This window comes from Ochotona curzoniae, unplaced genomic scaffold (genome assembly GCF_017591425.1).
Source record: "Ochotona curzoniae isolate NIBS_2020 unplaced genomic scaffold, NIBS_Ocur_1.0 contig_3432, whole genome shotgun sequence".
In the NCBI taxonomy this organism is placed as follows: domain Eukaryota; kingdom Metazoa; phylum Chordata; class Mammalia; order Lagomorpha; family Ochotonidae; genus Ochotona; species Ochotona curzoniae.
This window is the reverse complement of record NW_024465859.1, coordinates 11571511-11584380: the sequence shown is the minus strand read 5'-3', so window position 1 is coordinate 11584380 and position 12870 is coordinate 11571511. Positions and strand designations below refer to the sequence as shown.

General features: G+C 47.6%; 1 protein-coding gene across 4 annotated transcripts in view; it reads left to right on the top strand.

Annotated features, from left to right (window-relative positions):
• The first annotated feature begins 8998 nt into the window (after positions 1-8998).
• The window catches only part of FBXO3 (F-box protein 3), a 44097-nt gene continuing 40225 nt past the window's right edge, over positions 8999-12870 (top strand). For 2 of the 4 annotated variants that reach the window (XM_040980069.1, XM_040980067.1), the window contains exon 1: positions 8999-9161. In XM_040980069.1, coding sequence (XP_040836003.1) covers positions 9058-9161 — 104 coding nt within the window. In that variant the 5' untranslated portion in view covers positions 8999-9057. The remainder of the gene's footprint in view (positions 9162-12870) is intronic. The other 2 variants (XM_040980071.1, XM_040980070.1) reach the window with 1 other exon arrangement.

Sequence of the window (12870 nt, the reverse complement as noted above, 5' to 3'; positions counted from 1 at the left end):
TCTGAGGATATTTCCTGGGTCATCTCCTGCATGGCAGGTGCATTCTGCAGTGGGCTGAGTGTGCAGCATGGATGAGCAGCCTGGACTCCAACCCTGCATCCCAGGACAAGATGGCAGCCCCATCATCAGCATGACCCACTGCACCAGAGTGCCTACCCACTACTCCCCACATTTTTGACAAAAGGAAATGGTGCTACTTCCTGCGCTGTGGGCACCTTCTGAACTGCTACTTGCCTTTCTGCCAATAGCTTTGAGAATTCGTCCTAACACATGTCTTTTATTTGTAGCATGTAATAGTCGCTTCATGAGCACTTTATTTCATAAATCTTTTGGTCTCAAGAGTACCTTTTTAAAACTTAGAAGGAGGAGTTTTCTGCATCTCATCATCTTTGCTGGGTGATCTCATTGTATTGCTGTAGAGGGAAAGATTTCATTGCATCATTTTTGTGTGGAAACCCGTTTTTGCTCCATTCTACAAAATGGTGCTAGACTTGCTATAGCGAAACACTTGTGTCTAGTATGTATTAAAATAAAAGCGGAAACCAGAGGCTCATAAAACCTAGGATCTGGCACACGATTGATTATCTGATAGTAACTATCACAGGACAGATAGTAAGCAAGTCACAAAGGCAGTAACTATCAGCAATTCTCATAACAATTACTGTCACAAAAGACAGCCAGAGCTGCAGTACACACAAGCTCCCTACAACTTTATATAGAGTATCTTGGGCCCGGTGCAGTAGCCTAAAGGCTAAAAGTCCTCACCTTGTACGCACTGGGATCCCATATGGGTGCCAATTCTAATCCTGGCAGCCCCTCTTTCCATCCAGCTCCCTGCTTATGGCCTGGGAAAGCAGTGGAGGATGACCCAAAGCCTTGGGACTCTGTACCCGCATGGGAGACCCGAAGGAGGCTCCTGGATCCTGGCTTTCGGATGGGAGCAGCTGTGGCTGTTGCGGCCACTTGGGGAGTGAATCATCAGATGGATAATCTTCCTCTGTATATCTGACTTTCTAATTAAAAAAAATAAATCTTTGAAAAAATAAAAAGTATCTCTATAGTGACAGTAACACTAACTAGTTTCTGTCTAACCTTGAACTAATGTCACCTTTATTACCTGCTAAGGCCAAAGGTGACTATTTCAAAATATCTCATGTAATCCTCAGTTTTGCCTTTAAAATTGTCCCCTATATCCAAAGTTCTTTGACTCCATCAATATTTGCTGTGGGATGTGTGTGCGCGTGTGTGCCTGCCTGTTGCCTTGCTCTGTCTTTCCCAAGTAAACATTGCAGGGGCTCTTGCTGACTTGGCATTGATCTAGCTTTGCCCACGGACGTTGTGCTTCCTGCTTTCACATGCGCCCTGGCTCTCGGCATGGACGTTGCCCTTTGTCCAGTGTTTGGGCTTTCCTTCCAGAGTAGGCCCCCACTGCTGCTTTCAGGGTTTGCTGCCTGCTGGGTCACCACTGACTGACGCTCACCAAGGACAGCGGCCTTCCTGCTTTTACACCCTGGTGGCAGAAGTTCTAATGGCGGCTCTGCACCTGCTGGTTCCAGAACAGAGTCCCTGGAGTCCTGGGCCCTGAGTTCCATGCTCCTTTTATTTCTCAACTGGGGCTTCCACCTCCACCCCACAGCCCTCCTGTGGGCCCTGAGCAGATTCATCACCTTCCTCAGGATTCTGATGGGAAGCCCCTAGGTAGTCCCTTTAGTCTGCTGCACTCCATCTGGGCTGTTTGCTCTAATTTCTGACCTGCTTTGAATTTTTTAGGGGGACAAATCATCCCCTGATAACAGCGTTTTTAAGACACCTTATATACTTCAAGAATCACATGGGCTTCAAAATGGATAAAATGCCCAGTAGAAGGAGACTTCTATGGTGACAGCTGTGTGACACTTTTTTTTTCCCTTTGTCTACACACGTGGCAGGGCCTAGTGCTCCTCACTTCATTCGGGGGTGGGACGGGGTGTCATGCCCCGTGCCCCGTGCTTTGTTGCCACCTAGTGCCTGTTATCGCTCAGGAAACTGTCCTGATTTCTTGTGTAGCACCTTGGGAACAGAGCCTTTTTTTTTTTTAAAGATTTATTTTTATTATTTTTTCATTGGAAAGGCAGATATACAGAGAGAGGAGAGACAGAGAGGAAGATCTTCTGTCCGATGATTCACTCCCCAAGTGAGCGCAAAGGCCGATGCTATGCTGATCCTATGCTGATCCGAAGCCAGGAGCCTCTTTCGGGTCTCCCACGCGGGTGCAGGGTCCCAAAGCTTTGGGCTGTCCTCGACTGCTTTCCCAGGCCACAGGCAGGGAGCTGGAAGGGAAGCGGGGCTGCTGGGATTAGAACCGGCGCCCATATGGGATCCCGGGCGTGCTAGGCGAGGACCTTTAACCACTTGCGCCACCGCGCCAGGCCCGAACAGAGCCTTTCATACCCTAATTTGCAAATTCATCTGCGGTTCCTTGACTGGCTGCTCTATCTTCCGAGTACATGTATTTTCCACCAATCTGACTAGACACATGTTATACTGTTTCTCTCCCTTCTCCAAGTTACTGGATGCGAGCGAGCACACATCAGACATGCCTAAGGTTTATTAAGGAGTCTTTATTAACCAAGCTTGGTGATAAGAGAGCACACTAGAAATAGCAAATCACAAGTCCATATGGCAATCCAACCAATCATAATCCAACCAGACATAATCCCAAGAGGAGCAAATGGTCATTACCCTTAAGTCCCTCCGTTAAGCTGATGGATCATACTTTGCAAACTAGAGTATGTCCGTATGAACATTCTTCTTTCATGTGAACCAAGAATTGAGCTTGCTGCTCTGCGATTTGCATCGAAAAGTCCTTCAACAGTGCAAGAGTGATTCTTCTCGAAGTCATCAGTGAGGAAGTGCCCAGCTATAGGGCTAGAATGTAGATTTCCCAGCTTGCTAGCAAAAACACCCCTGTACTGGTACTTTTCAAACCAATAGTCAGGTTCCAGTGCAGTAACCTAGTGGCTAAAGTCCTCTCCTTACATGCACTGGGATCCCATACGGGTATGGGTTCTAATCCCAGCAGCTCCACTACATATCCAGCTCCCTGCTTGTGGCCTGGGAAAGCAGTCGAGGACGGCCCAAAGCCTTGGGACCCTGCACCTGCGTGGGAGACCTGGAAGCCACTCCTTCACTATGTGTGCTTCTGCCCCTGCCCTCTCCCGAGCACACACACAATAGGGATGTCCTCTTCCCACTTACATCTTCCTCTGTGCCTGCCCCCAACTCCTGGGTGCCAATGCGCCTGGACAAACAAGGCAGAAGGTAGTGTGGCACTGTACAGCTTACAAAACAGCTGACGACAGCTGACTCAGGTTTGCAGTGGAATTTAGGTCACCAGTGACCACCAGGCACAGAGGGCCAGAACTCAAGCTTTTCAAGTAAGGGTGGATACTGTATGTATTGAAAGATTTTCACCTTTTGGTGATTCCATTACTGCAATCAGGGCACAGAGCGACCGAAATGGGCTGTCATACATATATATGATTCCCACATATGTTGGATCGGTCTTTTTTTTTATCAATGTTTTTCTCTTGACTTTTATCACTTCATAACCGTCTCCACTGGAGGCTTCCTAAATAAAGGTACCATTATTAATCCATTATTTGGGTGACTCAAAGGCCTAATCAAATTGCCATGGTATTCATGACATTTCCTTCTGATGGCTAGGGTAATACGTCACTTGGTAATTTGCTTTAGGTAACAATGACTAACAATGCCGGTTTGCTATCTATCATGTCTTTTCTTTTCTTCATAGCTGTATGTCCCTTGAACTGTGCTCAAGTCGATAATTAAGTACAAAAAGTTACTAGTGCAGTGCAGTCATGGGGTGGCAGACCTCTGATTGGGCATCTTTGGCTCAAGGATGCTGTTGGCCTGAATGGGTCATTACCAGTCTGAGGCTCCTGTCAGAGTGTCTTTCCTTGGTCTTTTTACAAGTATCCAACCTGCACTGTGGTCTGGAAGCTCCCTTATCCCCTCAGCTTCCCTTCCCTTGATCCATCACAACCTCTAGAAAGTTTCATGTCCATGAGTCTTGAATTTGTATTTCCATCAGAATAACAAAGAGAGACAGTCTCAGGTCTGGTAGCAGAAGTAAATCCCCTGAGAGGATAGTGAAGCTGTGGGACTGACCACACTGTGATTCTGTGGTTCTGAAGGAGGATAGCAGGTGAGGACTGGACTGCTTTTGAGGTGCTTTTCCATTGATGTTCCTCCTTATCTGTGCTCACTTATCACTGTACTAAGCATGAAGTAAAAATCCCAGGTATGGATGTTGTTTCTAGAGCAAGCTAATCCATCCCCATAGTCAGACATAGGATTAGAACTTTGATGTCAGTCAGTGTATAACATGTGGGCCTCCAGCATAGTGGTTAACACAATGCTTAGGGCCCCCGGATTCCACACTGGGTGCTGAGTTTCGCTGAGTTCTACTTCCAGTTACTGCTTTCTGCTAATGCAGACTCTAGGAGGGAGCAGGTGGTGGCTCCAGTACTTAGGTCCATGCCACCCATGCAGGAGACCTGGATTGACTTAGCAGTTTCTGGCTTTGTCCAGAACCAGCATCAGCTGCTGTGGCCTTTGGGATGTGAACTAGTAGATGGGAGACCTTTCTCTGTGTGTCTCTCTTCTGTTTCTATGCCTTTCAGACTCGATGAACAAATATATAATGAAAAAAAAAAAGAGTATGAGATGTCCCTTTGGGCCATGGCACCAGAAGCCACAAAGCAGATCACAATAAAATTGTCTTCTTGCTTGAAAGCCTACCAACATCTGTAAAAGGGTATGCCAATGGAATGCAAGCAGCTCACTCAGTGCTTGGGCAGCCATTGAGTATAGTGCTTTACCCAGACTATCCATTCTCCCTATATGAGTATCTGTGCAATTCACTGATAATGCACTGCTGGCAGGTTGCTGATGTACTGCTGGACTTGGCAAATGAAGGCAAAATATATGAGAGACATCTCAAGAGACAGGAAAAAAATGCTCAAAAGAGCATAACTAAATGGGGTCCAAGGCAGATATTGCTAACGGAGGTCTGAACTGGAGAGTGGGCCAGTAAAGGATGGTGAAACATCCAAGGTTTAGCATCAGAGGGAGCTGCTGCTAGCTGGAAAGTGGACACACAGTGTTCTGGGAGCCAGTGGAGCTGATGATGGGAAAGAATACACCACGTGCAACTGTCTCCGAAAAGGATTACAGCTGTCACCAAAATCCAAGTCCATGGTGAGTGAAACAACCCTCATTTCTCCTTTCTCTCCCCTTCTCCACTCTAGTACCAGTGCTCCTGGTTGGGGATTGGCCCAACCTGAAATCAAATAACAAGGAAAGTCAAGTGAAGGAAGAGATCATTGAAGAGAGCTTTGTGGTACCCAAGAGAAGCTCAAAGGGTAATTTTTCTACTCTCCTTGGAGTGTATTATAAAACAAACAAAACCTTCCAAACATAAGCAAGTGTCACTGATGGCATAATTGTAGTTCAGTCCTGCTGATGCATCAAAGACACTGCAAGGTTCACATGGTCACTTACCCATTTAAGCCTCTCTAGGACCCTGCAAGACTTCACTCAAGACTTCTTCAGCCCTGCAGAGTTGTTGAAGCACGGGTGCTTATTTTCAGCACCCTGGTCAGTACTACATCTATTGGCGAAAATACCACCTTTTTCTTTCTGCACAATGGGAGATGTCATTTTGAGATGGCAATCTTGGCAGGCTTGGCGATTCCAGGCTGCTGCTGGCCACATCCTCAGCCACCATATGAGAAATCACCAGAAGGTGTATTCATTTGGTAGGTCCCCTCACCAAGCTTCCAGAAAGTTCACATGAACTGCACAAGAACAAGAAGCATGTAGCAGACAAAATCGTGGAGTGCGTTCAAGGATATTTAAGAGAAGTATCCACCTAACGAAGGAGCAGGCAAAGGCATTGGAAGAGCTGCTAATACTGTACCTATCAGTCTCCTGAATCTATTCCATGCTTCTCATCAGCCACAAGTTTGCTCGTCTTGCTCCCTTTTGGTTTGGAAAAGGCAAATGTTTACACAGGAGAAGGGATGGGTTAATGTTGGAGGGATTTACCTGACCAGCCAGTGGGGACCTTGCCATCCTTAAGGCTTTCATATGATTGTCAAGTGGGAGAGTAGGGTCTCTTAAGACGTGTGTACTCTGGAAGCAAAATGACATGGGGTTCTAAGTGGACCATGTAAAAATATTTCTCAAGGATTGTTCATTTCTACTCCTAAAAACAGGAAAGAATGTTTTCTTTTTTTAAAGACTTTATTTTTATTGCAAAGTCAGATATACACAGAGGAGGAGAGACAGAGAGGAAGAGCTTCCATCTGATGATTCACTCCCCACACAGTGCAATGGCTGGTGCTGAGCCAATCATAAGCCAGGAGCCAGGAACTTCCTCTGTGTCTCCCAAGTGGCTTCAGGATCACAAGGCTTTGGGCTGTCCTCGACTGCCACAAGCAGGGAATTAGATGGGAAGGGCAGCTGCCAGGATTAGAAACGGCACCCATATGGGATTCTGGCGCATTCAAGACAAAGACTTTAACCACTAGGCCACCACACCAGGCACGAGAATTTTTTTTTTAATTCCACATACAAAGGCTTCTTTAAGAACCTTGTCCTTTCTGATCTACTGTAGGTAGGAATTATAATAACTAGGGCCCAGTGCAGTAGCCTAGTGGCTAGAGGCCTCACCTTGCATGCACCAGGACCCCATCTGGACTCTGGTTCATGTCCCTGAGGACTCATTTCCCATCCAGCTTCCTGTTCATGGCCTGGGAAAGCAGTCAAGAATGGCCCAAAGTCACAGGCCCTGCACCCACAGGGAAGTCTGGGAAGACGCTCCTGGCTTCGGATCGGATCGACCCCAGCCACTGTGGTTACTTGGGGAGTGAATCATGGATGGAAGATCTTCCTCTCTGTCTCTCCTCGTATCTGTATATCTGACTTTCAATAAAAAATAAATAAATAAAAAGGAATTGTAATGACTAGTAAATATTGTTTCGATAACATTATTTGGGGCACTTCACCAATAAACTTCCAAAACAATCAAGCAGACAAAGAGGAGATAGTTTTTCTCCACCCAGGCCCACAGGCTCTAGAGCCCACCATGAGACCCAGGGGACTGTGTGCAGGGCTGTCACTTCCCTTTCCTTTTCCAGTAATTACTCATGATGGCCACAGGCCAGCAAATGGCTCCCCTTGGCTCTGCATTGCTCCACATCCTCCTGCACCTGCCTCTTACCATATGGGGAGAAAACAGAGCTCTAGGTGAGGTCAACCCTTCGGGCGAGACTAACATAGGAGGGATGGCCAACCCGTTGACACCTTTTCAAAGCAGGAAATGGCAGAGATCAGCACCTGGGAGAGAGAAGCAACCAGAGCTCTGGACCCAGACACATAGGCAAAGCCCATTCCTCACTGATGACACTCTTCTGGGCTTGTAGGTGGCAAAATAATTTCAAAATACTTACAGGTGGGCGTTTGGCCTAGGGGTTAAACATGCCAGTGGACACCTGCGTCCCTTATTGGAGGGCCTGGGTGCCCTCCTTCGCTCCCAATTCTGGTTTGCTAATGAGCACCCTGAGACAGCAGGTAAAGTGTCTGAATCCCTGCCACTCACATGGGAGGCTTGGATTGAGCTTCCAGCTCCTGGCTTTGACCTGGCACAGCTGTGGCCACTGTGGGCATTTGGAAAGTGAGCCAGTGAATGGCTGCTGTCTTTCTTCGCCTTTGTCTCTCTCAAAATAAAATTTAACAGGCTTAAAACATGTTTTTATGTGTATATTATTTTCCTCCCTTTTCTTCAGTTCAAATGTGGCTTAGATGTCATCACGTGGGATTGTTTTTAAAATTCTAGTATTTTCTTCACCGTGGAATTCTTTTAGCATTAATCTTGACTGCTAAAAATGTTGCAGGACATATCATTTCTCCTGGCTCCTGAATGTCTGGATACCTTCCTTCTGTTCTGGGACCCACGAGAGGACCTCTTTCCTTCACTCCACCTCAACCCTGATTGTAACGCTAAGGTAACTTTCACATCTTCCACATTGGGCCACAGCTTGACCAAGCCTAAGTGTAATAGAATAGCAGAGGAAACAAAGGCTTTGTACCAAGAAACCCCCTATCAGCTTTGGGATTTAAATAGTACACTTGACGGACAAATGGAGATGCACATAAATTAGGATCAAAAGTCTTTATAAGCACTTACCTGAATCCAACCAACCTGAATCCAATGCACAGTTTGGAAGTGTAAAGATGGTGACAAGGGTTTTCTGTCTTGTCTGGTAAGGATTATAAGGACCAAACATAGCCATACATAGAAAGCCTTAATAGAATGACAAATTGAGACAACGAATTTTTCAGTGAATAGCGTGATTGACTCTATTGCTCCAAACACTGAGACAGACAGACAGACAGACACACACACACAGAGTTATTCCAACTCCTAATCCTCCACAGGAAAGTGGGTTTTCCTTCCCTGTTTGGGAGCCGAGCCTTCATACGGCGTCCTTCCTGAGGGGACATGGCTTACACCAGCTCTGCCCTGAGTCGGGATCACCTAGGGCGAGAGGAGCCTAACGGTTCCTGGGCTGGAAAAAAATAGAAACGAGCAAATAGGGGGTCAAGGGCCGAGAGGACCTAGCCTTGAAATTGGGGGCGAAGCTTCGAGTGTATCGGCTGTAAAATTACGCACGAAAGGCAGAGAGGACAGTGGCGCAAAACCCGGGAACACAGACTGATAGCGGTCTGGGCAAATTTCGGGAGAGAGAGACTGGACGCGAGACCGGGGAGATAAGGAGAGCGCAGCACGGTTCTGACTAGAGGACGGTTCGGCCGCGCCTCCTCAGGACCTGAGGGGCCTTTGGGCGGGGCCTTCCAGGGACCCGCCCAGAGGGCGGGGCTTGTCTGACGGTTACATAACAAACCTGTGTGAGCGGCTAGGGGAGAGCCGGGGCGCTGGCGGCGGGGGCGGGGCCGGGGCGGGGCCAGACCTGCGCCGGGGCAAGCAAGATGGCGGCCATGGAGGCCGAGACGGCACCGCTCACCCTAGAATCGCTGCCCACCGATCCTTTGCTCCTCATCTTGTCCTTCCTGGACTACCGGGACCTAATCAAGTAATGGGGCGTCGCGTGTGTCTGGGGTGGGGACACGGAGGGAGGAGGCGTTGAGGCGGGAGGGAAGGAGACCGAGGCTACCCGTTGAACCTGAACTCCCGCGGCACAGAAGGGGACACCAGGGCCGCCGTTATCCTGCGACCCTCCACCGGCGACACAGGCGAGACGGGAGCAGGCCCTCCCCGAGCTCTTCCTCCACTCCGGGACCCAGGCCTGCAGAGCGACGAGAGCCGTTTCCTCCAGGCCGCGGCGAGGCCCAGTTGCCCAGGAGGGAGGCTGTGCCCTCGGTGCGGTCCCGCCGCGCCCCGCGAACCCCCGAGGGTCTCCGCCTGATCTGCCACAAGCCCGGCGGCTGCGGGGAAAAGCCGCTGTCCCGGCCGGGCGCTCGTCCCTCTCGGGGCCCCGGGGCCTGCGGAGGCCAGCGCCTGCGCGGTCAGGTGGGCCGCGCGCACCGGGAGACAGGTGGTGTCCGACCCCAAAGTGCGACACTCGGCAGGCACCTCCGTCCCTGGCGAAGCTCACTTGGGTTTCCCGAGCTTGACAGTTGTTTGGCCCGTGCGTTTTGTGTTCTGGTACTTTCTTCTGGTGGTGAGGTACCGCTAACTGGCTTCTTTGCTATTATACTCTTTCCCTACCCCAGAAACGCACACACTGTTGCTGATGAAGGTGATTGAATGCTACGTTTGTCGGACCGCACTGAGTCTGGGGAGGAAATGGCACTGCCAACCTCACCGCTTCCAGTGTCAGGGTTGTTGACTGCCTACTTGTAGAGGAGACAGTATCACCCTCAGGCTGGCTAGGCAGGCATTGTAGCCATTTGGTGATTGTTATCTTGTGTTGAATTCAGGGTCTTTTTACGAATATGCATTTTCTTTGGCGTTAAGGAGGGCTTTGGTTGGCATAGCCAAGTGATGCCCCAGCGGTCGCCAGAGGTTGTGGCTGCTTCTTATCCTAGTATCTGCTAGCACTTCTTTTTCTGGACAACACATCTTTCTCAGGTTTGGACTGAAATGGAGAAATGAGAGTTTTCTTTGGGAACGGCTGTGCTGGCACAGGCTGTTTTTATCTGAAGCATTTTATTACTGTATCCTGCTGCCATTCTCCTTAAAAACTTGGCACCTCTTTATTTACAGACTATAACCTCAACTTCTGGAGCATTTAATGCCTTTGTCACCGGTCGGTTATCTGAGGCCCTTCAGACTTTATGTCTCTTCCACTCTCCTATTTGCAGTTCACTCTGGTCAAAGCAGACCTCTGCCAGGGTGCCACACTCTTGTGCCTTTTTTGTTGTGTAACTTCAGTTTTTGGCGTTTTCTGGAAGCCTTCTTCTCTTGTTGATATGCTGGGAGGGTTTCTTTGAAGAACCCTCTGTTTACTCTGTGTGTGTGTTTTTATTTGAAAGGTAGGATTAGAGAGGTAAGAAAGACAGAGATCTTCATCTACTGGTTCACTCCTCCAAATGTCAGTGCTAACCAGACCTAAACCAGGAGCCTGGAACCTCATCTGTGTCACCCACATTGGTGGCAAGGACCAGGGCATTAGGCCATCGTCTGCTTCTTTCCTAAGTGTGCTGACAAGGAGAAGGATCGAAGGTGCTGCAGCCAGGACTCAAACCACTGCTCACACAGGATTCCTGATTCTCTATACTGACCCCTGTATTCTTTCTCCACAGTATTTCTTTGCCATGCCAGATGGATTTGCATTTCAACTATTTTAAAAAAAAAGCACCGATGTGCCAACTTACAAGAGGTGCTGTGTGCTGAGAAGGCCATACATAGCTGTCTGTGAGAGGCAGGAAGGAGCTGCAGTACGTGGAGTACGACCGAGGGCTGCTGGAGGAGCTGGGAGCTAGGAGGCCGGGGTTGTAGGGAGTGACTCACGGAGGAGGCTGATGAGATCATGCAGGACCTTTTGAGCCAAGGTGGGAGAGCAGATTTGATTTTGAATGCTGCAGGTAGTAATCAAATTTTCCAACAGAAAGGACATGCTTCTTCTGTCAATGTCTGGAAATAAGTCAAGTTGAATCTCAGGAATCTTAGCCACAGAAAAGAGTCCAATGCACTATAGCTTCTTTCTTGTGTCATACTGCCCTACTTTGCCAAGCTCGTTGTTGATCTCCGATGGTCCTGGTGTGCTGAGCCAGATGGGGTGGATTGGAGCAGTGCAATGGAAGGATCATATGGTATCATTTGCATGGTTTGAGGTTGTGTGATACTTCCTGCGTTCCGTGGTGGTTTATTATCTCTTATTGTCCACCTTCACTGAGCATCAGAAGTACCTGTCTCACAACCTATAGATGCCAACACACAGTTCTCACCCCTAACCAACTGAGTCAGCGTGTCTAGAGTAGTACTTTACAAAGGTGTGCTTCCACCTTTGATACTTACTCCAGATTCTTGGTGTTTGATTGCGAGAGCAGTGTAGAGAAAGGAATCAAGAAAACAGGAGATGAACCTTGAATTACAAAACTGGAGGGATTCTTATGACTACGAAAGTTAACTTTGGCCATCTCATTCCATATAACTAACAACACTTAATTATGAATACCAGGGGGCCAGGGAAGTCCCTAAACGAGCTCTCCTGAGTTCTGGTCTTAGAGAAAAGGTCAGAGAGATGGGGCTGAGGAAGGGGCTTCATATCATCAGGTCTGTTTCGGAGACACCGCGATGCCTTGGGAGGGGGAAAAGTCACTTGAGTCTTTTTATCAGAGATTTCTGTCACTCCTTTGCTTGCTAATCCACTTGCGTCTGCTCCCTTCAGTCCACTGTGCCTTTATCACCATGGACTCTTGCAGTGCTTTTTTGGGGCCATATCTGCCCCCACAAAAGGGAAACCAGCTTGTATAGGTCTGGCTCCAGGGATTTCTTGTACACCCGGAGCAGAATGGGAATGACAATATAAGGAATGCACACCTTTGTCCCAGGCTTGAGCCCCTAAATCTTGGCAGGTGGCGAAGCAAGCTGCAGATATTACCAATCCCTAGAATCCTGTGACGCCCAAGCCAGAGCTGCAAGGCTCCACACTTCCGGAGCACAGATCGGTTTTTAACATGGCCTTGGAAACGTGCTTGATTTAAGATCCTATTTATTGATTAGCTGATGACCAAGTGAGATTTTGGATACTCACTTCTTCGTAACTGTGATTTCTCTTCTGAAAAGACAGAAATCCATTTTCCTAATCTTATGTTCATCCTTTTTTTTTTGCAAATTAACTGTGTAAGGTAGCATTTACGAGACTGAAACATTGTATTAGAAATCCGTGAATAAGAAAATTATTTGCTTCTGGCATCACATTTTTGGGAGCTTGATAGCTTATATGGCTGTGAATATTGTATCAGACTTGTTAACATTTGGAGCCCCGTTAGAGGTATGCTCCCCAGTAGTTGCTTTAATGACTGTTTTTTAGCTGCAGTATTTTATCTTTTTCCTGTTAAAAAAAAATTAGTATAAAGCAAAGACAATTTCCAGTAATAACTAACATTTCCTTTGTGTAATAGTTACTACTTAATAACCATTTCTTACAGATCTTGAGAAAAGAAGAAAAAATTCAAAACTCCTTTGTTTATGCTGAATAACATTTTTTATGTAGACACATTCACTCTCCTGATATCAAGCTTGACTAGAGATGGATTACAGCAGTATATGTTTTATAGGCTTTCCTGTGAAAGTTATGGAAATTTCAGAAGTTACCTGTGAACTAAAATAGTTAA